We start from the raw sequence: 23,488 nt of genomic DNA on the forward strand, positions 1-23,488 counted from the left end.
GCATGTCATACAATATTCAGCATTCCTGATGGCATGGAAACTTTCAGAAATAGAAAAATCAATGCAATTTGCTGGATTTGGAAATGGTTAGTCTTTTCACATATTATCTTATTTTTCTCACCTCAGTGCTAAAGTATTGACATCAGTTCTCAAGCCACTGAATTTTATCTTAGAGAAGAAACCAACACAAAAGGAGAGAGAGAGAGAGTATCTTCCAGACACATTTGGAAAGCTCTTAAATGTTCCAAAGTTCTAAAAGTTCCGGATTTCAAAAGCCAAGGATATTTAGGTGAGCGGTGCTGATTTAATCTATGGTTCTTTTTCTTTCTTTTAATATTGCAGTTTCTAAAAAAGGTCTCCAACACAGAGAAATTCAAAAACTCTGAAATGTACACTATGACAATAATTAAGAAAATGCAGAAAGGGCACTGGTAGATTTTTAAAAACTATTTTAATACAAGATTAATAGCAATTTTCTATCCAAATCAGAAATGAAAAATCTTAACCCAAGTAATATTCATTTGACAGTCACATAAAACTTTAGGTTTGATTGGTGCACACATTTGTCCTGCATATATATTATGCATATGCACACAGAGACCTCACCGTTATCCCTCTTCAGATGTCTTCTCATGGAAGTACCTCCTTACAAGGCAACGTCGACGATTCCAGTAACTACTCAACTTTGAATGAGGTTCAAATAGCCCCAGGCTAGGCTGAGTCTCCCGCCTTAGCAAACCATGATGCAGCAAGGCTCTAGAATGCATACAAATCAATACTCTATTTGTATAACTTGGCCTGAAACTAAACACTGGCTAATGTCTCCACCAAGGAGAAACATGTTGCAAATGTATAAGTTATGGTCTCCTTTACTCTTCTCTTGGCAAAGCTAAACTGCTCCCCTCGCTCCCCCCCACACACCCTCTTTTAAGTTAAAAGTCAGGTCTATTAGTGACTGGGAGTAAATAAGAAGGAGCTTGTAGTTCTGCAAGTTTTGGATAAGTCAAAACTTACATTTGCTAACATGTCCACCTTTAATCAAACCACCTGATAATTAGCCTTGCAAAGAGAAGCAATAAAAGAATCACAACTCAGGAATTTGCTAAGTCTATTCCTCCTTGGGGACTTTAGTTGGTGTTCAGTGTGTAGCCAAAACATGTATGTAATGGCTAAAGCATTAAAGTAGGCTAACGTCTGCAGCAGGGAATATACATTAAATATCAGGGTTCTGTGTCCAATAGTATTTTCAATGTGTTTGATTTATAGAATGTTACTTTCATAATTACTACTTACTAGTGTTCTTCAGTGTAGACAAAGTAGTATTTCCTATCCCTTACAATGAAAGTGGGTAATACCAGTTACTTCTCTGGGTAAATCACCGTAAGGCAGTCCGATCGCTAGTGCTAACGTTGTTCTATGACGGCGGTCATCAAAGTACTCACATGATCTTCGTTAAGGTGACAGAAGGCTGTCATGGTTACCCTTCAGTACAGAACCGTAAGCAGAGCTCTAATTCATGAATTTGCAATTCATTCTTCTCTGCTAAAGACTTTAGCCTCGGTTTATACTTTTGTTATAACATATACAAAGTATAATATACACCAGTTACAGACGTGTATTTCTGTTAGAAAAATACATATTATAACTAAAGAACAGGTAAAGAGAGGCACTTCAATAAAGCTAAGTGTTTGCGGTCATGAGCGTCACCCAACAATTTCTAGTGTCTGATTTCAGTGAGCCCATTCCTCCCTACTCCTAACAGAGGTTGTGATGTGATTAGAGAATTTAGGGGAAGTCAAAGCAAACGAGGGCAGATAGGGAGATATAACGGAGTATCGTTTCATCCCCAATTGCTAGGTTGAGACGAGACAAATTAATGTGGCGGGGGGGGGGGGCAGGAGAGAGGAGGAATGCTGAAATTCTTACTGAAATGGAAGAACTAGATTAAACTAATTCCCTTAGGGCAGAAAACAAGTCTCATGTTACATTGGTCTGAAAATCATACAACACAGTCAGATGATGATAAAAACTAGGCAGTGCAATTTGAATAATATTCGGACCACATCTATGCAGGGGACGAATGTTGTGGCATCATTAACACAGTCATTTCAGCTCTCTGCCCAGCTCGTATGGATCACTGTAGCTCACCAAGAGGAGTAATACCGATCATGAAGGTGTTGAAACGAATGAAGCAGGCGTTTATCTATTATCTGTGTGTTTAGTGTGTACGGAGCATGGGTTCACATTCATTAATACAATGTGTATTCATACACATGCACAAAGCCTTTTGGGGTTGAAAGCACAGAGGAAACAAGGCATTCTGATCTATTTCACAGAAGACAATGCAGAAATATTGAAAACAAGGAAAGACTTGGAGTTTAAAGCCATAAAAACAAGTTATTACTCAACTATTCTGGAAAATCAAGGTTGATTTAATTTGCATTGCACCGTAATTATTGGAGAAAAACAATACTGATTTCTGAACATACAACGGAATGGGCAATGTAAATGACTCATAGAGATGTTTTGTGTGTAATTGGTGACAGGAAGCCGAAGTTTGGCAGTGAAATGGATGGTTTTCTGGAAGTATGCAATGCTGAATTAGATTAGGTGTTAATTAATAAAGATTTAAATGAAAAGATGCCACAAAGTCTCTCAGAATCCTACTTTTTATATTTCCTTAGGCATAAAATAGCAATAGATGCTTCTAAATACTTTGCAGTTTTGCAAAAGTGCTCAAATATACTGAATACTATTGTGCCGCATGTGTTCTACTTAAACGTGACGACTAAATCAATAACTAATTATAATTTTGATGAGAGCGAAGATCGAAAAATACCATTTACATGCCATTTCTGCCAATGGGTTAAATAAAATGTGACTGGCATACGACGGTGTCTTGAAACATTACTTTTCCCAACCCCAGATCATCATAAAAACCAAGAAACACATGGAGAGCCAACTGTATGAACACAGCCCCAGTTTGGTTTATTCTGCTTCTCTCTACCATGGGGAGCAGAGGGCCTGGCTTTGGTATACTTGCAGGGTCAGTTAGGCTTGTGGCTCTAAAGGGGCCTCTTGAGTTAGGTCCTATGTCCAAGTGCCAAGGGGAATCCTAGGCTGAAGGTGTACGTAGAAGCAAGGGTTTTGCGTGTATACCACATTCTATATGTTTCCATCACCAGGACAGTCCTGCACACCCATGGCTCCCCCCACGAGCCCGGTACCGTCTGGAGCACCCAGGACAAAGCACGCTCATGCAAAAAAAGGGTGTGCCCTGGCAAACTTTTAAGAAACAGACAGTTAGATACGTAAAAAGTTCTCTTTCTTGATTCTTGGTGCTCACAGGTCGTTGAGGAATCCCTTCTCTGAGCAGTACAAAACAAGAAGAGGTGGTTGACAAAACATTTTCGTTACAAAGGTGTGTCAACCCTGAGCTTGGAATTAAGAAGTTAAAATCTGTGATTTATATATATAGAGATATAAAAATAGATGATCCTACTAAGACTAAAAAAGTGAAAGAAATCTCCATGTCAATACTATATATATATATATTTTTTGTCTTGACGGTTTTTGTTGTGAGTTATTTTGTAAGAGAATGCCCTTGTGATGCAGAAACCAATTGACACAAAGCAAACCGTTAAACATGAAAACTCACTTATGGATCTAATTGCTTGTAAGTTCATTAAAAGAACTCTTATTTTGGGACGGTAATGAGCACGGGGGCAGAAACGTCGAATGAATGTCCAACCTGTGGCTAAAGCAAAGCCACTGTATCATTGAAGGTTATTTTCAATTCAGACCCTTAAGGAGGATGAATTGACGGGAGCATCCGCTAGCCACTGGAGATGACGAGAAAAATCTGTGCCAATTGGATACAGGGGACAGAGAATTAAGGAAAATGGTGCCATCGTTGAAATTGGAATTGGGCAAGGTGAGAGAGAGGTGCTGGGTTGTGGCGATTCTACTCTCGTGTTAACAATGGAATTCTAAATTTAGTATCAGCATCCCCAAATCAGTTTGGTATTGTGTGGAGAGAGCATAAGACGATACCTCCAAGACAACACTGTATTTTCACCACATTAAAAAAAATCTCAAACTCTCTGCCCCCAAAGCATTTTGCAAACCTGATTTACCACAGAAAAGCTTACACTGGGAGTTGGCTGGCAATGCTGAACTTACAGTGTTAAAGCTCTTTTATTTTTCTCTCCTATTGGCTCCTTTGTTGAAAATGCAGTTGTCTTGGGGTTTGGCCTGATTTTACAAGGAAAATTATTTCCTTCCTGCCTTTTTTTTTTTTTTAAGCAGAAAAAAAAAAAAAACTCACAACGTGAGATTCCTTTACTTCTGCAGCATAAAAGCAAATGAAGGTAAGAAAATCTCCTGGTACGAAAGACTTGAGTAAGAATTCTCTAGAATAAACAAGGTCCCCACAGAGAGCTGAAGGAAAGAGGAAGCAGTCCAGTCTGGCACCCAGTACTCTTTGGGCAAACGGAAAGGGAGGCAGAGTGCAGTACTGTCTCTTCTCATAGAAAACGGTTAAGTTTTTGTGGCATGGTCCATTGTCCAAGAGTGTAAGAAAAGAAGTGAGTTGGCCATTCAGATAGCTAAAATGCAGTTTCATCTGACCAAAAACCCAGGATTATCTGCACAGTCTCTGCAGTGCCAGGACGATGCAGACCAGAGATCCTGAGAGCAGGGAGTGGCCGAGCTGGGCTGCCGAAGAGTCCACCTCTCTCCGGTCGGGGTCCACCGCGGGGGCCTCTGTGGTGACAAACTCAAACTCCGTGGGGCACACGTCATCCATGCACCCACTGCCGCTCCCCGAGCCGCTGGATTCATCGCCTGGTGTGGGCAGATTGAAAAAGAAAGTTAGACCAGGACTGGGAAGGAGTGGGGGCACCCACCAGATTTGGGTCTGGGGTGGAAGGGGACATCCTCCCCACCCCTACCCCAGCGGGTTTGTTTTCAGCGGGCAGGTTTGCGATGGGCGGGCAGACCCGACCAAAATAGATGTCTGAGAAGCAGTGTTAACTGACATCTGGTTACCCAACTGAAGAAACCTATGAATCCTAGACCCGATGAGGGGACATACCTACCGTCTTGGCATTCGAGAGGTATTTCTTATTCTGGCTACTGTTCAAATTGCTTTGAGAAGTTCTGTCCCTTGATCTTTCTGTACCTTGGGGCCATTGTTCTCAGCAGATATCATGCTTTGGTAAAGGATTTTGAAATGATGTTTAAAGTAAACGAACACGGCTAAGTAAGCAACGTGAGGAAGAACAGCACGTAGTTGTGAAAGGCACATATTATTACGACTTTTGGCTACTTGATTCCACCTTTGTTCTCCTCAAACAGTGAGGATGAGCTCCGTCTCAGCCAACGTGTCCCTCTGACCCTGGGGTAGGTGACTATGGCCAGCAGTTTGTATGGGTCTGGACCATAACCCAAGAATGGTTTTTATATTTTCAAGCGTTTGAAAAAAATCAAACGAAGAAGAGTAGTTTGTGACGTATGAGTAGGGTGTGTGCGAAATCTAAGCCTCAGCGACCAGGGACGAGGTTATACTGGAACACACCACCCCCCTCTTTCTGCAATGTCTCATTCTGCACTCAGGTATGGCCCTCAACGCTGAACATATTCAATATCTGGCTCTTGACAGAAGAGGTTTGCCATTCCCTGCTTGAAAGCAACGCCCAGGTGCCCACCTCGTATGTCCTGTTAGCATGGCGTCTTCCCACTTGCCCGCCATGCCTTCTGGGCCTGCTCTACTCCCACTTCTTACCGCTTGGCTCCTTCCTGTTTCACAAACCCTGTGTCTCAGACCTGGTCCCCGTTCGGTCTCCATCAATTTCTAGTGGTGTGAAAGTACTTATCACCATTTGCAATTGTGGTATTAACTTCTTGTTCTCTTGTGCCCCCTGTGAGAATGTGCACTTGTGGAGGGGAGAGGCTTTGAGGGATATATACCGTTCACTTCTGCATGCCATCCATCGCCTTTAACGACGGTCCCTGGCATGTAGCAGGTGCACAAAAATTACTTGCTCAATAATTAAATGTGCCTTGGGAAGTTTCCTTAACTTCTGTCTGTTTCCTTGTCTCCACAGATCCAGACAATAGCACTTACATGCAGAGTAGAGTATGTGTGAAGCCGCCCTGGTGAAAGGTGTGAGGGCACCAAGCCCAGAGCTTGCCATGATGCCTGACAGGAAGAAAACCACATGGTTCCTACAGTTAAGTGGACCTAGATCTTAACCTGCCATTTTTTCTTTAAGTGAATGAGGGCAAGCCAGTTAGCCTCACTGTGGCTCTGCTTCCTCAGCTGTAAAAATGAGAATATTCCTATCTGTTTCACAGGATCGTTAGGGGGTGTAAGTGCAATAATGTGCCTGGGAGGACTGAGGGAACTGTAAACGTGGTAATGACATTTACTATTTCTCCCACTTGCTCAAGGATTCACTCAACAGACCTAAATTCCTCCCCGTTGGCCTGAAACAAGGATGCTCTTGCTGAGCTGCCCCTGGCATACCAGCGCCATCTTGGTGCAGCCAAAGTAATGCGGGGTCTCTTCTTCTGTCCCCTTGAACAAGCAAGGCACAACGCAGCACAATTCTTTTTTTTTTTTTTTTTAAATGGGACATCTAAATATCAGGTAAGATCACTTGACTACACTATGCCAAGTTCTTAACATTTTCTCGGATTTATCTTTAGTGGCCTTTACAAGGGGGAAAATGCCCATTAATTAAATTCAGAGATACCAGAACTGCTAAGGGAATTGTTCTTAACACTGGTATTATGAACAAGAAGTAATATAACCTTTACAAAGATATTATTAAAGTGATTTAGAATATTAAAACTGTGGTAAGCAAATAATGACAGGAGATTCCAGCTGAGAAAAATAATGGCCCCATCTCTTTCAGAAAAGGAGTCAGAAATGCAGGAGTTTAAGGGGTGATTTTTTTAAAATGTCAAAAGCAGGAAGGGTGATGATGATTGTAAGATGTAAAACCATATCATGGTTTATATGACAGACACTATCCTAAAATAGAGGACCAAATATGGGGCTTGGGTTAGAGCTAATGATGCTCTTAACTGTTATTAATTTTTATTTTCTTGTGAGGGGAAGTGGAGCACGATCTCTTCTCAAAGACATTCCCTAAGCTTTGCAGACTGACATGTATAGAACCTCTTTAGGTCAGAGAAGAGAGAGAAACAAGGCCAACCTCAACTAATTCTTACATTATCTTGAATTATTTATTCCTATAGTCATTCTCCAGAGAATAAAGCATTTCATGAGTAGAGACGACGATGATGCATTCAGAGGCGCGAAGCTAAGGAGTGAGCAGAGGTGAAGTAGCAAAGGCGAACACCCCGTGGAAGGGTCTCTTCTGAAGAGGGAAGAAGTGGTTTAATGAAGAGGAGGAGAAACAGTAGGAGGACTCGCAGAAATGTTACAGCAATAAAGTCTACTGGGTTGGCAATTGTCCTGCATTTAGAAAATTAATTTTTGATTTGTTTAAAATGGAATAAAGCACTGAAAATTTTCTGCAGGGGACAACTCAGTAGGATGATGGCTAAGACTTGGATGACTTAATGTCTTCCATCTGTAACTCACTTCTTTCTAGCTCATTAATTCAAGCACACAAGCATCATCTTTTGCTTCAGTGACCAAATTACAGAATCGCTGCTGACTGCACAGCTTATGTTCAAGAAATCCTTTCCCAAGAACTCTATGTAAGGATACATATCTTTGAAAAAAACCCCAAAGCAATACAACAAAGCCCCCCAAATTTTTATAGTTACGCATCTTAAAATTACTTACACAAACCCCAAATTTCAGTTAACGCTCACTTCATAGTCTTTCCAATCACTTCTGATATTTGGGGATGGCTAATAAACCAGTCATGGGTCCTATTGCACGAGCATTTCATTATTTCTGTCAATATGTCAGAGATGAATGTCCATGGCTCATGCACGCGAGGGGCTGGATGGAGGGAAAGCTAACGCAGTTGAATCCAGGGCACATGAGATATGAGCTCCTTCACAGACGGCTACAAATGAGCTTCCCAAACACCCAACCTCACAGGCTCGAATGCTCCCCATTCTGTAGAAGAGAAATCTGAGACTCAAGAAATAATTTGCTTAAGACCCCAGTCAATAAGTGATAAAACAGGGATTCCAGTAATGCCTTGTCTGAGGAAGCTTCAGAATATTTTTTTTTTGGTGGTTGGGGGAGGGGACAAGAGTTCGGGGCAGAGATGTAAATGATAATGGGGGAAGGAGAAGATGAAAACACTACTGTGTTGCTTGATCATGACCGGATCACCTGGCAGATGAGACTCAAAGTTAGCTTGGGTAAAGCTGAAGGTAATCCAGCGAAACTATTCCTTAAGACCAGTTATCATTTTAGTAGAATCCTAATCTTTGTGGAACAGAGCTTCAGGTCCAAAGGACTGTAAACAGCTCTGCAGACTGGGCAAGCGGGGCACAAGATTACAGGTACCCATGGCTCTTGAAGAAAGAGTGGGGTATAATCTACAACCCATTTCTCACTGTGGAGGTTACTGGTACCGGTAAAGACTTCCTTACTCGTGTCCTGGAAGTTGACGTCATTGCCGTTGTACGCGTTCTTTAGTTTGTTGGTCATCACACGGAGAGCCATGATCTGCTGCCTGATGAAAGTGTCCGGCCGTGTGATGTCCACGTCGACCTCAGGGTTATTGATCTGGTTGGTCAGCCCATCATTCATGATCTCCGGCAAGTATCTGTGAGGCCGACAGGGAGAGAACAGATTAGCGTGAGGCGGGAGGGGTTTCCGTACCAGCCTGTGCTGTGCTGTGCGGTCTCGGACAGGGGGCCAGGACATCTGCAACAACTGAGCTCGATTCCTGTGAAGAAAGACCAAAAAGTGAAAACAAGGAATAACTTTACTCAGAGGGAGCTATGGCTAAAAAATGGTTTCAGGGTGGTTCTTAAAATGGTACTGAAATTGTAGGGAGGCTTGCCTACGAATGAATGTTCAACTGGGGACTTAACAGAAATTGTTTCTTAAAATTAACTACTTTCCTCCTGTATCCCAAATGGTAGATACTAAAGCCAAGGGCCTGCTGGCTTCCTCCACTCTCTGGTTAATTTTGCTGAGAACTGTACTTGTAAATTACAGCAGGTGCACGGAGCTCTGGGAGAAGAAGAGGAGGGTTGTACATGGGCGGTTGTACATATGCTCTTAGAGAATTCTCTTGTACGAGGATGCTCTCTCTTACCTCAGACTTTGATCAGAAGAAACTCCTGGATATAAAAAACCACCTTTGGCAATTCGAGGTGTGACCAGTGAGCACTGGAACGTTTGGGGTGTCCATGAGGGTTTTTGTTTTGTAACAGCATCTTGGATCTCATACTCGATAATGGGCAAAACAGAAGAGTAGAATCTAATGGTTCTTTAATCCTTTTACTGGCAAATTTAAATTCCTGTTCCTTTAACTTGTACTTAAATTTTAAAACTGTCGGTCCTTCGAAGTCAACTGCGCAAGCTGCCTATGTGCGTCTATCCCAGTGGTGACTACAGACCTCGGAAAAGTGCCTGGAGCCCTCTCGGACTCCTCATGCTCACGACCCGCCCATGTACAATCCTCCTCTTCTTCTCCCAGAGCTCCCCGCACCTGCTGCTTCTATCTCACTTCCTGTGGCTCTCCCGGAGTGCAGATGGTACAACAGCCTCAACCTGACTTCCCTGCCTGCCTCTTCCTTTCCCGTCCATCCTGCACACACGACTGACCAATCTTCACGAGCGATGGCTTTCATCATATTACTCTTCCGTTGAAAACCTTTTGGTGATAGTAGTTGATGTCTACTGAGTACTTACTGTCAGGCACTCTGCTAAGCACTTCACGTGTATTTTAAAATTCAGCCCCCTAGCATATCTAAGAGGTACGTGCTATTTTATCTCCATTTTGCAAAAGAGAAAAGTGAGGCTGAGTGAGGATGAGAAGCTGTGCGAAGTCACGGAGTTCATGGATGGCAAAACAACGATCTAAGCCCAGTGGGTCTAGTTTCAGAGTCCATGTGTCCATACGGTGCACCGTACTGCCTGGTTGATCACAAACAATAATTCACATTTTATAGCTCTGCAGTCAAAGCCCATTTCCATCCTGTCTCTATTTTCTTACGCTGCAACGATCCGTTCAAGGGTCCCTCCTTGCCTTACAGAATCTACAGCCTGTATACGTCTTATACTCACCTGGCCCACAGGCTTTCTTTGCCTGCAGTGCACTTTTCAGTTTAAGTCCCAAATATCCTTAAAGACCCAGGTCAATCTTTGTTTTCTCTTTAAGATATTTTCCAGCTTTTAGGGATCTACCCATCCTTTTGGAGAACTGCCATGTTCATCTGGGCATTTTGTGCACTGCACAAAATCACCCGCTGAGGGAGGGAATTGGGCTGAAATCCAGCCTGAATTCTGTGCTCACAAACGATACACCTGCAGGGCACCATTCACTGAAGGGACACATTTTTTTTTTCTTTTTGGGAATTGTTTTCTTTTTGAAAAATTCAATGCATACCAAAGCAGAGACAACCGTATAACGAACCCACATGTACCCACCTGGGTGCCTTTTTCTAATTCTTACAAAGGTGCTATATTTGTCTGTGTCCTGGTAAGAAACAGATGGCACTCTCAAAGAGGTAATAAAGAGAGTTTGGAGGAGAGACAACTTATGAAGGTGTGAACAGGGAGACCAGCACTGGGCGGCAAAGAACCACAAGATTGGCAATAGCCGGAGGGTTGGAGGGGAAGGAACGGTCACCAGTATGCACAAGAACTGAAGTCGCGGACAGAAAGCAAATGACACAGCAACTGTCAAACCAAGGCCCGTCAGGCAGGGGGCCGAGGGAATGATACCCTGACCTCTCTAGTCCATCTTTCTGACCTCCACGTGCTGTCTCCTATCAGCGGAAGCCAACTGGAGGCCAGTGGGCAAGGGGACCCAGGTGAAGCAGTTTGTAGAGATCCTCGTTCAGGGCACAGACCCAGGTGGAGGGATGAGGAGTGGACCTCAAGGGGAATCAGGACATCCAGGACAGGGACCCAGTGGACTGGGGGCAGCCCTGCCTAATGGCTGTATCGTCATTTTTCTACTGCTTCTACTATCATGGCTTGCAAGCCGAGAAAACTTCCATTCCTCTAGTTTGTTTTTCCTATTTACATATCCTTGTACAATATACTTATGCTTACAATTTTTTCCCTTCCTGCAGGTCATTTTCCAAGTTGCAGAAACCAAAGGCTGTCTATCCATCAGCCTCCAAAAGAAGAAATGGAAACACACAGAGGGATTTTTATATTTAAGCCATTTTTCAGTTATTGAAATCTTATGCATGACGTATTGGCGTATGAATTGGTTTATCCATTTTAAATCAGAGGTCCTCTGAATGAGCTCCATGTCTTCTACTATATCTTGAACAAAATTAACTTCACAACATTCACCACATAATGAAACATAAAACACACATGTGAGCGCATGGCAAATTCTTTTCCATAAAGCTTCACAGTATTTGCCACCCTAAAAAAATGTCCTAATTGGAATTTTTAAAAGTCACGGAACCCTATCTCTTCAGGGTTGTAGCAAAGCATAACTTCCATGCTGTCTTTCAATATGGCTGATATACTAATACGTTCTTGTTTGCTTCCGGGCTTGACTTCTAAAATATGACATTGGGTGGACTCTTGTTGACATCAGTTACACGTGCTGGGCTCCATGAGCTCTGCTGAATTACTGGAGCTCACCGGCACCAACAGTAGCAAGTGCAGGCTAGCCTCTGCGGACACAGGAGTTGAGAGTGGCCGAAAGGGGCCGCCATTCCGGTGTGGCCCCTCGCCATCTTGGACAGTGATTCCTGCAGCTGTACCTGAGCCGGCTCGGAGGCGGGCTTTGTTTCTTTCCGATGCTGTGCGCACTGCACGGCTAGCCGAGGCTCATTTATCAGAAGCCGGCTGCGACAGCTTGCACGGGAGTGCTACCCCTGGGAGTCTGAGCATCCAGGAACACTAAGAGACTGCCAAATCAACCCAGCCTTAACTGCGTCTACCCACGCTCGGCCGCTTGCAGTAAAAACAAGGAACAATGCACCCGTGTCCTCAAGATCCTTTCCTCCTTTCGGTGTATTCAAAGGGTAACTTGAGAGACAACATGGAAACTGAAACCACGAGCACAGTTGAAAAAGAAAATGGCCATTTCGTCCCTCTAGAAATACACCCCGAGGCCAAATCTGTGGATATGCAGAGCGCAACTTGAGGGGTCTACACAAGCCCGGGACTCAGGTTTGGTCTTTTTGTATCATGCTCGTGTCCTGAAGAAATGGATGCCTCTTTGAGCCCATACTATTCTTTACTAGATTCTGCAGCAGCTTCTCGGCATGACAGCATTCTATACCTGCACCATTACAGTTTGGGGAGACACCAAAAGGAAGCGGGATCTTAGTACAGATAAGCCAGCTTCCCAGGCTGGATGCACATTCATCCGGAGGCAGGGAGAACCAGAAATGAGGACAAATTGGAAGGTTGAACAGGGTGTCATGGTTCGTCAATGCTTCACGCTCAGCGTGGCAGGTGGGGGCCATCCAGGAACAAGCAGGCATAGCTCGCCCATTCTGCTTACCTTCTATTCTGCAGGACCACGTATAAGAACTAGACCTTCAGTAGTTTTGCAGAATTACTTTTCTTCACATCTGTTAGGGGCTGAATGTTTGTGTTCCTCTCAAGTTTACATGTTGAAAACCTGATGCCCAAGGTCATGGTTGTAGGAGGCAAGGTCTCTGGGAAGGGATCAGGTCATGAGGGCAGAGCTCGTAAAAGAGGCCCCAGAGAGTTAGCTTAGCCCTTGCACTATGCGAGGATACAATGAAAAACTGAAAAATCTGCAACCCAGAAGAGGGCTGTCACCGGACCAGGCTGGCCTGCTGGGTGATCTTGACTTCCAGCCTCCAGAAGTGTGGGCGATCAATTTCTGTTGTTTTGAAGCTACCCAGATGCGGCATTTTGTTAGAGCAGCTGGAGTGGACTACGACAACATCTAATTTCATACTGTGGATGTAGACACCCTTGATTACATCCACACGTTACAGCTGATCGGGGTGGAAAAGTCCTGTAGGAATTGGAGGGGGTGGGACTTACATGTTCAACCTTGTGAGTGGCTGCAGGCTCTGTGCTGGGACTCTCCCTGGCAGCGTTGACACCCTCTGTCGCCCTCCATCACCTGACACCACAGAAGGTTCCCTCTGGCCAGCCATACTGCCCATCATTGCCACCACTCAAAATCGCTCCTTTCAGGTGCTAGATGAATGTGCTTGCCGGGGGGACAGACATGTTGACCTATCTGTATTCGGTATTTCTTATCACCTCATTAATGCCGGTGGTTTTCTGACAGAAGGAGCTGCACAGTGGGGGAAAGGGACACACAGCTCTCACGATCTAATGGGATTTGAAAGCCAGTAAAAGTCTGAGAAGTGAGACACCCGTAAGGAAGGTTAGCCTGGTGGTGCCCAGTGGGGTTGGCAGGAGTCCAAGTAGAAGCCAGGGCAGGAATGGGGAGACATGGGATCCCCAGGTGCTGGCTTGGGTTTGTTTTAAGGTGACAGATGCTCCTGCCTCAAGGCACACTGAGCAGAGAATGCAAAAGCAGATGCAGTCCTGCTTGTTGCCACAAACAAGCGGCATTCAATACATGTCTCTCCAGCAATTTCTAACTCTAAGCTGCATACTCATTCCTTCCAGTGGGTTTGAGAGTTTTCCTCATCTAAGTAGTATATTAGTAATACAGGTCCCAAGTTTCTTATCTGCAGTTCCAAAATTTAAAAAATGTCCAAAGTTTTTTTTTTTTCTTTCCTGTACTCCCCTTATTAACAAAACCTGATTTGATCTGAAAGGAGGCTAATCAGAGTTCTCATTTATCCCACTCAGCGGGAACAGTAATACATCTTGCTGCAGAAATCGAATGCGGTTGATCGTGAGTTACAGCCTCGGGCCCCACCCACTGGGAGTATTACTACATATCGCATAGGATCAGCCCCGGATGACTTTCTTCAGTTCGATGACTTTCTACAGATCCAAAAGGAGTCTGAAATCTGACACACGGATGGTCCCAAGGATCCCAAATAAGGGACTGTGAGCCTGTGGTACCCATCGCTTCTTTCAGAGGCTTTCTTAACATCGAAGTTTTAAACTTCACCCCTGTGAGAGTGGCTAAATTTGAAAACAAAGCAAAATAAAATAACAAGTGTTGGTAGGGACGTAGAGTGGAGTGTAAGTGCCCGGCATTAAACTTTTGTTTGCTCAGACATCCATTTCAAAGACAGCATCTTGAGCAAACGCATCCACGGCTACCTGACATGGCCACTCGCAGAACAACCCGAGAAGAAACTGGGCTGCTCCCACCCAGGAAGATTCCCCTTTCAGAAAGGTCTGGAAAACCTAGAGAACTGACTGCTTGCGTGCCCCACGTCTCCTTTCCCATGACCTAATTCCTCCTCTTTGGTTTTATATTAGGAAATCAGCCAATTGGCAGTGAACCTGAGAAATTTCAGGAACCCCTCACTCGACCCAAATAAAGGCAAAGTCCCAGGTTGTCTCTAAGACCCCTGACCTTGCTATGTGGTCACTGAGCATGCTATGTGCTCTCTAGGTCCCCTGAGTAATAAATCTTGTTCCTCAAAGTTCCCTGATGGTTTCTTGCTGAAGTACATCCTGTGATCATAACAAAACCACAAGAGCCAACCCAGCCATAAGTAGGGGCCCTGGTTGGGGAAACGTCTCGGGAGCTTGCTATGAGTGATGTGTGATCAGGCCGGCACGGCAGGCATCCCTAGCCGAACGTGCTACCACCATCAACAGGCTTGGGAACACGGAGAAATTGGAACTCTCGTGCTCGCTATAGGGAATGTAAAAGGGGGCAGCGTTGTGGAAAACAGCATGGCGGTTCTTCAAAAAATTAACGTTAGACTTAACCGTATGATCTAGCAATTCTGCTTCTGGAATTTTCAATCCAAAAGAATGGGAAGCAAGTACTGGAACAGGTATTTACGCTTCTGGTTCATAGCAGCATTACTTAGAATAGCCACAGGGGGATGCGACCCACGTGTCTGTTGCTGAATGCACGGGGTACTCAGTGCGGTATGCACCGACAACCCATCCAGCCTTTAAAAGGAAGAACATTCTACACGTGCTACCACACGCATGAACCTTAAAGACAGGCTAAGTGAAATCATCCACACACAAATACACAAATACTGTGCAATTTCACTTACATGAGGTAACTAGAGGAATCAAACTCATAGAGACGGGAAAGAGAACGGTGGTTGCTGGGAGCTGGGGAGAGCAGGGTGTGGGGAACGAGTCCTTAGCAGATTCAGAGTTCAGTTTAGGAAGACGAAGAAGTCCTGTGGATGGATGGTGGTGACGGTGAACAATAAGGCCACTGTACCTACTGGCCACTGAGCTGTACATGTAAAGGTGGTAATAATGTTACATTTGACGTTTCGTATATTTTACCACAATTTAAAAAAAACTCAGTTTTAAGTGTAACTTTTCTAAAGTTCTTATAGGTTATTTTTCTATAGTTCTATAGGTTATTTGTTCCCTTTCCATTTTTTTTCTACAGTTCTATAGGTTATTTTTTCCCTTTCCATTTTTTTCTATAGTTCTATAGGTTATTTTTTCCCTTTCCATTTTTTTTTTTTTGGACCAGAAAGTAGAATTACTCAAAGCATACTGTGACTTTATGATTTAAGCGGGTTTTTACATTCTTGAAGACTGCTAACCTGGTTACCCATGACATTAGGTACTTCAATGGGATGTGACCCGTAATATGGTCAAAGGTGAGAGACTGACCCAGGACACCTGAGATTCTCTGAGACCTAGCAGGGTGATCAGGGGTAAGCCACTTAGCTACTTTATATGATTATGTATATCTGCATATTTACGTGAATAATCCTTACCTTGTTTCATAAGCTGCCATATTGAGGTAAGGTATATAAAAATGCTTGAAAGATCTAACACACTATGCAATTCTAAGGCGTTCTTATGAAAATAAAATTGTTAATATGGCTCCTTAGATGTCAAACTTGTTTCTTAGGAGGGGCAGACGGCAGCAGAATTTGGACTTATAAAGCCTGGACTCCCTTTCGGAATGATTTGTTGTGGCTTTCCTCCAGCTGGAGAGTGCGTGGCATGAAATGGTTTGGGGACCCCTGGAGGACACACAGTCCATTGGATGCAGCACTGAGCAGAAGCTAAATTCTTTGACTTCGCCTCTTTGCTCCTTGGCAGGATCCCCCTTATCCATCCTTTCTTCATAGAACTGGAGGCAGCAAACTGGAGGCGTGGACAGGACAAAAGACCTGTGAGCCAGTTCCCAGGGCTGCTGAATTGCTGACAGCACCGTGCTTCTTTCCTCCTATTTGTAGCTGCATTTTCCCCACTCGTGGGAGCGCGTGCAGTATCCGTCTCCCGCAGGACGGTCAGCCTTCAAGGGGTCTTCCCTCCTACGTGTGCACAGAATGGGAGGATGTGCTCAAGGATGCTGGGTTTGACAGCTTCCAGTTCCTTCCCAGACGGATTTCCCACCTTCCCGAACGCGGCTGCCTGGCTGGGCATACATCGGATACTTTACAGTTCTTTAAACTGCAGCTCGAGTGCTTTGGGACATATTCTGCAATCAGACTAAAACAATATTGTCCTGCCAGATCCTCCAAGTCACTGTCTTTGACAGATTTCTCATCACCATGCATCATTTCAACCCTCTTCCATCTGCTCAAATGTACCCAGTCATGACTTGCTTATTTCTTTGCTTAGTCAATCCACTCGGTGGTTGGTGAGAGGGACTGATCTGCTTTCTAGATTTTTCTACTTTTCCTATTTCTGACAGTTTACTGTATTTACCTCCTGGCCTGAGGAAAGATTTCCTTGGGGACACAGTTATTTCTGTGAGGTTCAGGTGCCTTGAAAACCAGCAGAGGCTCCCTGCAAATGCTCTGCTTCCAACCGATCCAATTAATCCTCGTCCTCAGCCAGCGTCTTGTTGGCCTCCTCCCAGAAGGCATTTTGAAGAAAGGACACGGTGAGGGCTAGACCCTGGCTGACGGAGGAGTGGACAGGGGAAGTTGCTTGCCAGTTTTATGGGGAGGGGGAGGGATCTGTAAATCACTGAAGAAACCCTCACAAATCTGCAACCACAGGTGTCCTGTCATGAAATCCACGTGCTGTTGAGAGTGGCCCCTCACAGGGCACTTTCACTGTCTGTCCCCTCATCTCCTGGGCTAATCTTTCCTCTTTACCTCCTGTGGCCTTAGACAAAGAATCCCCAGGAAGAGAAAACAATCCTTAAGGAAGATACAGCTGATGTAATTTGACATAGTTACAGCCTCAAAAAGCCAGAATCTGTCTCTATAGGAGCCCAAAGAGAAGAGCCTATAGGAACAGCATGACGGTGCTATTTTTTCTGTGGCTGCCGACTCACCAAGCTCTCACCTGCATCTGCTAACCATATACAAGTTGTCTCTCCTTCGGAGCCCGTGCTTTCCTGCCTGCACCTTGTCATTCTTCTCCAGATCCTCACCCACAGCTCCTCCTGGCCACCCCGCCTGTGCACAGTGCCCTTCTTGGGCTGACAGATGGTCGCACATGTCCTTCCAGGTTCTCTGTGTTCACCCTGGGAGCGTTAGGAGCCCTAGAGTTGTAACCCACACCATGCTGCTTTCATTTTCTCCCCTCTTTGGCCTTCTAGATTATTATCGATTTCCTCCCCTTACTTATTAGCTTCCTTTCGATTCCTACTTGTCTGAGTTGAGTCAGTGCCGCTGTGTCTTCTTTCATTTCTAAGAATTGGCTTACGTCAGTGAGACATGCAACAAGTTACACTTGCAAACTTACTTTCCTGCCGGTCCTGAGGATGCAGCCTAGGCTGCTTTTCTTGAGGGGCAGACACGGCTAAGAATTCTGAGGCAACTTCCTTATTAGCTGTTCTGATAGCGGAGGATGTGATTCTGTCTAACTGCTGTAGACAGAATTTATGCCCCCGCCGCCGATCTGTATCTTGAAGCCCTAACTCCCCATGCGATGGCATTAGGAGGTGGGGCCTTTGGGAGCTGATTAGTTGTAGGCGAGGGTGAAGGTAAAGCACCCCGCCCCACGATGAGATTAGTGCCCTCAGAAGAAGAAGAGACCAGAACTTGCTTTCTCTCTCTGTCCTCACGTGGCAGAGAGAGAGAGAGAGAGAGAGAGAGACAGAGCTGTCCACAAAACAGGAAAAGGGCTCTCATTGCAACCCAACCTGCTGGCACCCTGACCTTGGACTCAGAGCCTCCAGACTATGAGGAATCAGTTTCTGCTTAAGCCATCCAGACTCCGCTGTGTTTGTTATTACAGCACGAACCAAGGCATTAACTAAGTCAGGCACCGGCCAGGGAATCAAAGTACCCATCCTTAGCCCACCGGGCATCTCATCTGAGACCACAGGTTTGTGTGGACAATACCCTGCATTGTAAAGGCTGTGCAGAGTTTCCAACTTAAAATTCCCTCTTGATGCACGTGCAAAGCCTAAGAAATTCGTTGTGGAGATGGCTTCAACCCGGCCTTGCTCCCCTTATCTTCAGTGGCTGACATTACACCTTCACCTCGTGACCTCCTCAGCCCAGTCGCTGTTGTTATTAATCTAAGGAAAGCCCCATGAAAGGAAGCATCAGGGTATGTGTGGAGGCCAAGGGAAAAACCACAAATCATAACGTGCTCCCCGAGGTGTGTGCGTGAACTGAAAAAGGGAGTATCTTATGTGTTAATAGGAGCCTAAAGTAGGGCTGCCAGATCAAAGGACAGGATTGGCAGTTAATCCGAATTTCAGAGAAGCCATGAATCCTTTTTTTAAGTATAAGTGTGTTCCACTGGGTGTCTGGGGTTATGTGCTGCATTTGGCAACTCGGTCTTAGAGCCTCCCTGCTCCAGGTGTGGTCCCGGAATCCGCAACAACTGCATGTTCTGGAAGCTTGTTAGAAATGCAGAGTCTCAGGTCCAGCCCCAGACTTACTGAGCCTGAATCTGCACTTTCCAGAAGCTCCTCAAGACTGTAGCCTGCACGTTAACATTTGCACTGTTTTAGACTTTACAACCTATTTTGATAGACGCGATTGCATTGGTCTTTAAATTGTCCCAGTAGCCTGGCAAGGGAAAGGGAAGCAGGGAAGAGCGTCTCCTGACAACCAGTCTTTCTGACGGAATCTAGACTTGGATGCTGACAGGTCGTCGGCATACCCGCAATATCCCCCCCTCGAAGGGCACAGTCTCTTCCTTCCACCTCCCCCCTGTTTCCAGACCCACGTAGCTCCTGAAGCCGAGTGAGGTCTGCCCGCCGTGGCTGACGGTGGGAGCAGGAAGTCGAGGGCGGGTCTTTATTCTAGAGGAGCCCCTGTTCCCAGACCCTTGACCCTCTCCACCCAGCAGATTCACCCAGCAGCCGCCACAGCAGCCACCTCTACGTGTGTCCTGCTCTTTCTGTTTACAGTCATCCTCAGTGCCAACGGGTGCCATTCATTTAGTCACGGCTCTTCGGGAAAACACGATACACTGGAAGAAACGGACATAGCCCTGGTAGGGGTCCTGTGAAACAGGTATGCTCCTGAATCCAGGGAGTATGGTAAGGAGCTGTGGGGTAGCGTTCAGAAACCAGCAGGGAGACATATGGGTGCTGGAAGACAAGCCAGACCAAACACTTAGGTGGGAGGAGAGGGCAATGGGAGTGGGTGTGCCTGGAAGAATGTGGTTGCAGGAGTCAGATGGATAAAACATAAAGGGAGGAAGAAATGTCTGGGCGGTCGGGGGCCTTGTCAAGCAGGCTTGAGTTAGGAACTCCAGACCATGACAAGCTCTACCAGTGCTAATAGGCAGCTCTGTTACACAATCCATTAACACTTGTTGATAGGATTTTTTTTTTAAATCAAGGTTCTTGTTCTTTGATAAGAATAATCTTTCCTTCCTTCCTTCCTTCCTTCCTTCCTTCCTTCCTTCCTTCCTTCCTTCCTTCCTTCCTTCCTTCTCTTTCTTTCTTTCTTTCTTTCTTTCTTTCTTTCTTTCTTTCTTTCTTTCTTTCTTTCTTTCTTTCTTTCTAGCATCCCAAACTTTTAAGAAGGCCTATAATCTGAAAATCCATACTTCACACATAGGGAAAAATAGGTTATTACCTGCATTACAAGTGGATTTTTCAACCTACAAAATAGTTCAGTGGAATTGAAAAAAGTTCTCTCATGTGTTCCTAGATCAATTAATATTTGGGTGAGAATGAGAGGAAAGCTTCAGTTAAATTTAATTCAACAAGTCTTTACTGGTTATCTACTTACTATGCTATTAAATATAAAGTTATTAAGATTTCATGGCAGTGGAAGAATTTCAAAAAAGGAACTAAAAGAAACTATGAAATTTTAATTTTTCAATGGGACTATAATTTGAGTCGTAAATATTTGACAGCCTCATTTTTAAAAATAATAGTATACCGGATTAGATTCTGGAATATGCTTGCAAATGATTTTATTGCATTAAATTTGATAATTGTACTCACCTGCATTAATTTCCCTAATGGGTTCCCATTGACCTAGGATAACAATCAAATTTGGGTCCCTACGTACTGATACGGATGGTTCTCCACCTCGGTGGTCCTTTCCCAAGCCTACAGTGCAGCAATATGGCTCTTGAAGTCCCCTCTCCGGCCACTGTGCTGTTCATTGGTTGACACACATCACTGCTATCATGGAGTACTTAAATCATGGGGCCTTGCAGAGTGCCTGGGCAGAGGGAGTGCTTAATAACATCGCTGATGGATGGAGGGACTGAATGAATGAATGCAGATCCACTAAATCTTTTATAGAGCTAAGGATCTGCTTCATTTGTTCTCCTAACCTGGGGAGGAAAATATTTAGCAGCCATTTGTTTTAGAGGCAGGAGGATATTGACGTGAAAAGAATACTAGACTAGGATTTGGGAGATTTCCAGCTTTTACCCTTGCTAGTTGGGCAAACTTAGACTAATCGTTTACCTGCCTGGGTTCCTGATCGGCACAATGAGGAATTCAGCTAAACCCAGTCTCCCCTAGCTCTAACTTAAATGGTTGCCAACTTCCCATTCTTTTTCTTGATGGAGTGTATGCAGTCCCCTCCCCCATCCCCACCTGCAACATTTCCTTATCTTTCCTTTCGTGTATGCACTAATAGCCAGCAACCTGTGTAACCATGGGAATGCAGTTCAAAACACAGCCTTCATTTCAGACAAGGCTGAAAGGTAAACACAGATGGGTAACAGAGCAGCTCAGAAAATCAACCACTTTATTCATTAGGCCATCTGGTCATCCTTTACGGTGTCTTTCTGTACAATCATTAGGAAAAGACACATTAGAAGCTGTTAAATTTCCACAGCTGAATTTGCTGGCCAAAGGTCTCCTTCCTACAAGGCCGGACCCTGATAAATGACGAGGCACTTTTGAGGGGCATGTTGTTGATATGACAAATATCTGTCTACTCTCATGATCTAAGATTTGGACATTGATATTCCTGAGCGACTTGAAATGATGACAGCTCTTTCTATAGCTGGCTTGTTTTTGCCTTGCTAAGCTCTCCCCAGTGCGGCTAATAATATCATTACCAGTAGATGCTAAAAAATTCAACTCAGCAGTGTGAGAAATAACACCTAATGAGCACCTCACTTGCGCCCCTACTTACTTCTGCAGTTCTTCTGAACATAATATCCATGGATCTTCCTGTTTCCTTTTGATCACAGCTGCTTCATCTGCTTAAAAACGCCCACTAAGGCCCAGAACAGGCCCCCCTGCCCCTTAACTTCTCCACCTGCTGGTCAATCCCCAAAGATTCCTTGAATCCAATTTACCAGCTGCTCTGCCCACCTGCACCCCGCCGAGGCGCGTTTGGGCAGCCTCCTCTCCTGGTGTCCTGCCCTGCTCGCCAGCTCCCAGCCAGTTCTCCTGTCCAACTCCTCCACCCTAGGAAAACTCAGGCCAACCCCATTTCTGGGCTGAATTAAGAAATTCAGAAATTCCATATCAAGTGGCAGCAGCACCGGGCAACAGAGCAGCAGGCTGAAAACAGAGCCATCTCTCATCCCGAGATCCCAGGCGGACTTTCCAAGGCAGGGAACCTATGAGAACACTTTCCCGGTTGTCCCTTGGTCATTTTCTTTTTCCCTTACCCTTCCAATGAGCCCATCAAAAACTGTTTTTCTTCAAGGGTGAAAAATATTACAGTTGAACTTTCACTTCCTGTTTAACTTGTGATGGAAAGAACAGTGAGCCCTGCACATTTCGCTATGGATAAAAATAGCTCTGCGGTCTTCAAGTCATTAAGTGAACATAAAAGGCGCTTTGTGATCTCAGGATATCCGTAACCTGACATCTGTCACTGTTCCTCCGTCCTCATCCAGAGGCAAGGCATTCAGAACGAGGATTCCACGCTTAATGGCACCTTGAGAGTAAGTGTTCCCAGGTGCCCATCAAATCTGTCACTCTGAACAGCTGTCGCTAAGTGACGACGTGTCCCTCCACCCTCCATTGCTTTTTGCATAAACAGGCCCTTAGAGTTGTGCCAGCAGAGCCTTCCAGGGCTGGCTGCTCAATGCCCCAACCAGAAGAACGGCGAGTCCCCCTCACCTGGCTTTGCTGTGCCCATTCCAGCACTCCTCTTCGTTGGACGCACCTGCTGTCATGCTCTCATCCTTGCAGATGGTGTAGGGCAACGCCGACCAGACCTTTTTAGAGAGCTTCAGTTTCTCTTTTATGTCTGTGACCTGACCAAGAAAGCAAGGAAAGAGAGTGAATAGTCTCCCCAGCTGTTGCCCATTTCTGCACAAGGACATGACACAGGTGAAGGTTAGAGAATCTGTGATAGGGCGAGCACAAACTCTATCAGTTTTAAGAGAGAGACACCATGCTGCAGGATTTATTGCCCAGGCAAGCCTCCCTACCTCCTCCCTCAATCTTCCTCTAGCTCTGGCAGAGAGTTTGCAGGTAATTGGCTTTTGTTTTCCATCTTTTCAGTCCTCCCATGCTTTGAATTAAAAACTTACGAAGCATCTCAACTGGCTTCGGGCCCCTCTCTGGCTGGGAGAAATAGGTATTTCCTATTGCAGGTTTCCCTAAATATATTCTTTAGAATTCATTTGCTTGGATGTCAGATAAACGCACAAAAACAATGCACTGAGAGATAAAATGTTTTCCCCAATGGTCTATTTGTTTCTGTAAGAAATAAATATTGTCACTAATTCGACCACTGGTAACCTCTGCTCTTAACCCATGGACAGGTCTATACAGCACACACTTGGATGGTGAATAGCAACCCAAACCCACTTAAAAATCTCTACAGCAGGAACAGAAAAGTCATTCCAAATACAGGTTAAGTGTAAAATCCACAGCCCCATGGATGGATAGTGGGGAAAAGCTTAGTAACCCCATCT

The 23,488-nt window shown here is 44.8% G+C and overlaps 1 protein-coding gene across 1 annotated transcript in view; it reads right to left on the bottom strand.

Moving 5' to 3' along the window:
* Positions 1–432: 432 nt before the first annotated feature.
* GPC6 (glypican 6) overlaps positions 433–23,488 on the bottom strand; it is a 1,044,505-nt gene continuing 1,021,449 nt past the window's right edge. Inside the window, exons 7-9 of the mRNA XM_045810992.2 lie at positions 22,686–22,822; positions 8,590–8,765; positions 433–4,845 (exon numbers count right to left, since the gene is read on the bottom strand). Coding sequence (XP_045666948.1) covers positions 4,643–4,845; positions 8,590–8,765; positions 22,686–22,822 — 516 coding nt within the window. The 3' untranslated portion in view covers positions 433–4,642. The remainder of the gene's footprint in view (positions 4,846–8,589; positions 8,766–22,685; positions 22,823–23,488) is intronic.

The sequence above is a fragment of the Ursus americanus genome, chromosome 10 (assembly GCF_024610735.1).
Source record: "Ursus americanus isolate L20-20 chromosome 10, mUrsAme1.1.p, whole genome shotgun sequence".
Classification (NCBI taxonomy): domain Eukaryota; kingdom Metazoa; phylum Chordata; class Mammalia; order Carnivora; family Ursidae; genus Ursus; species Ursus americanus.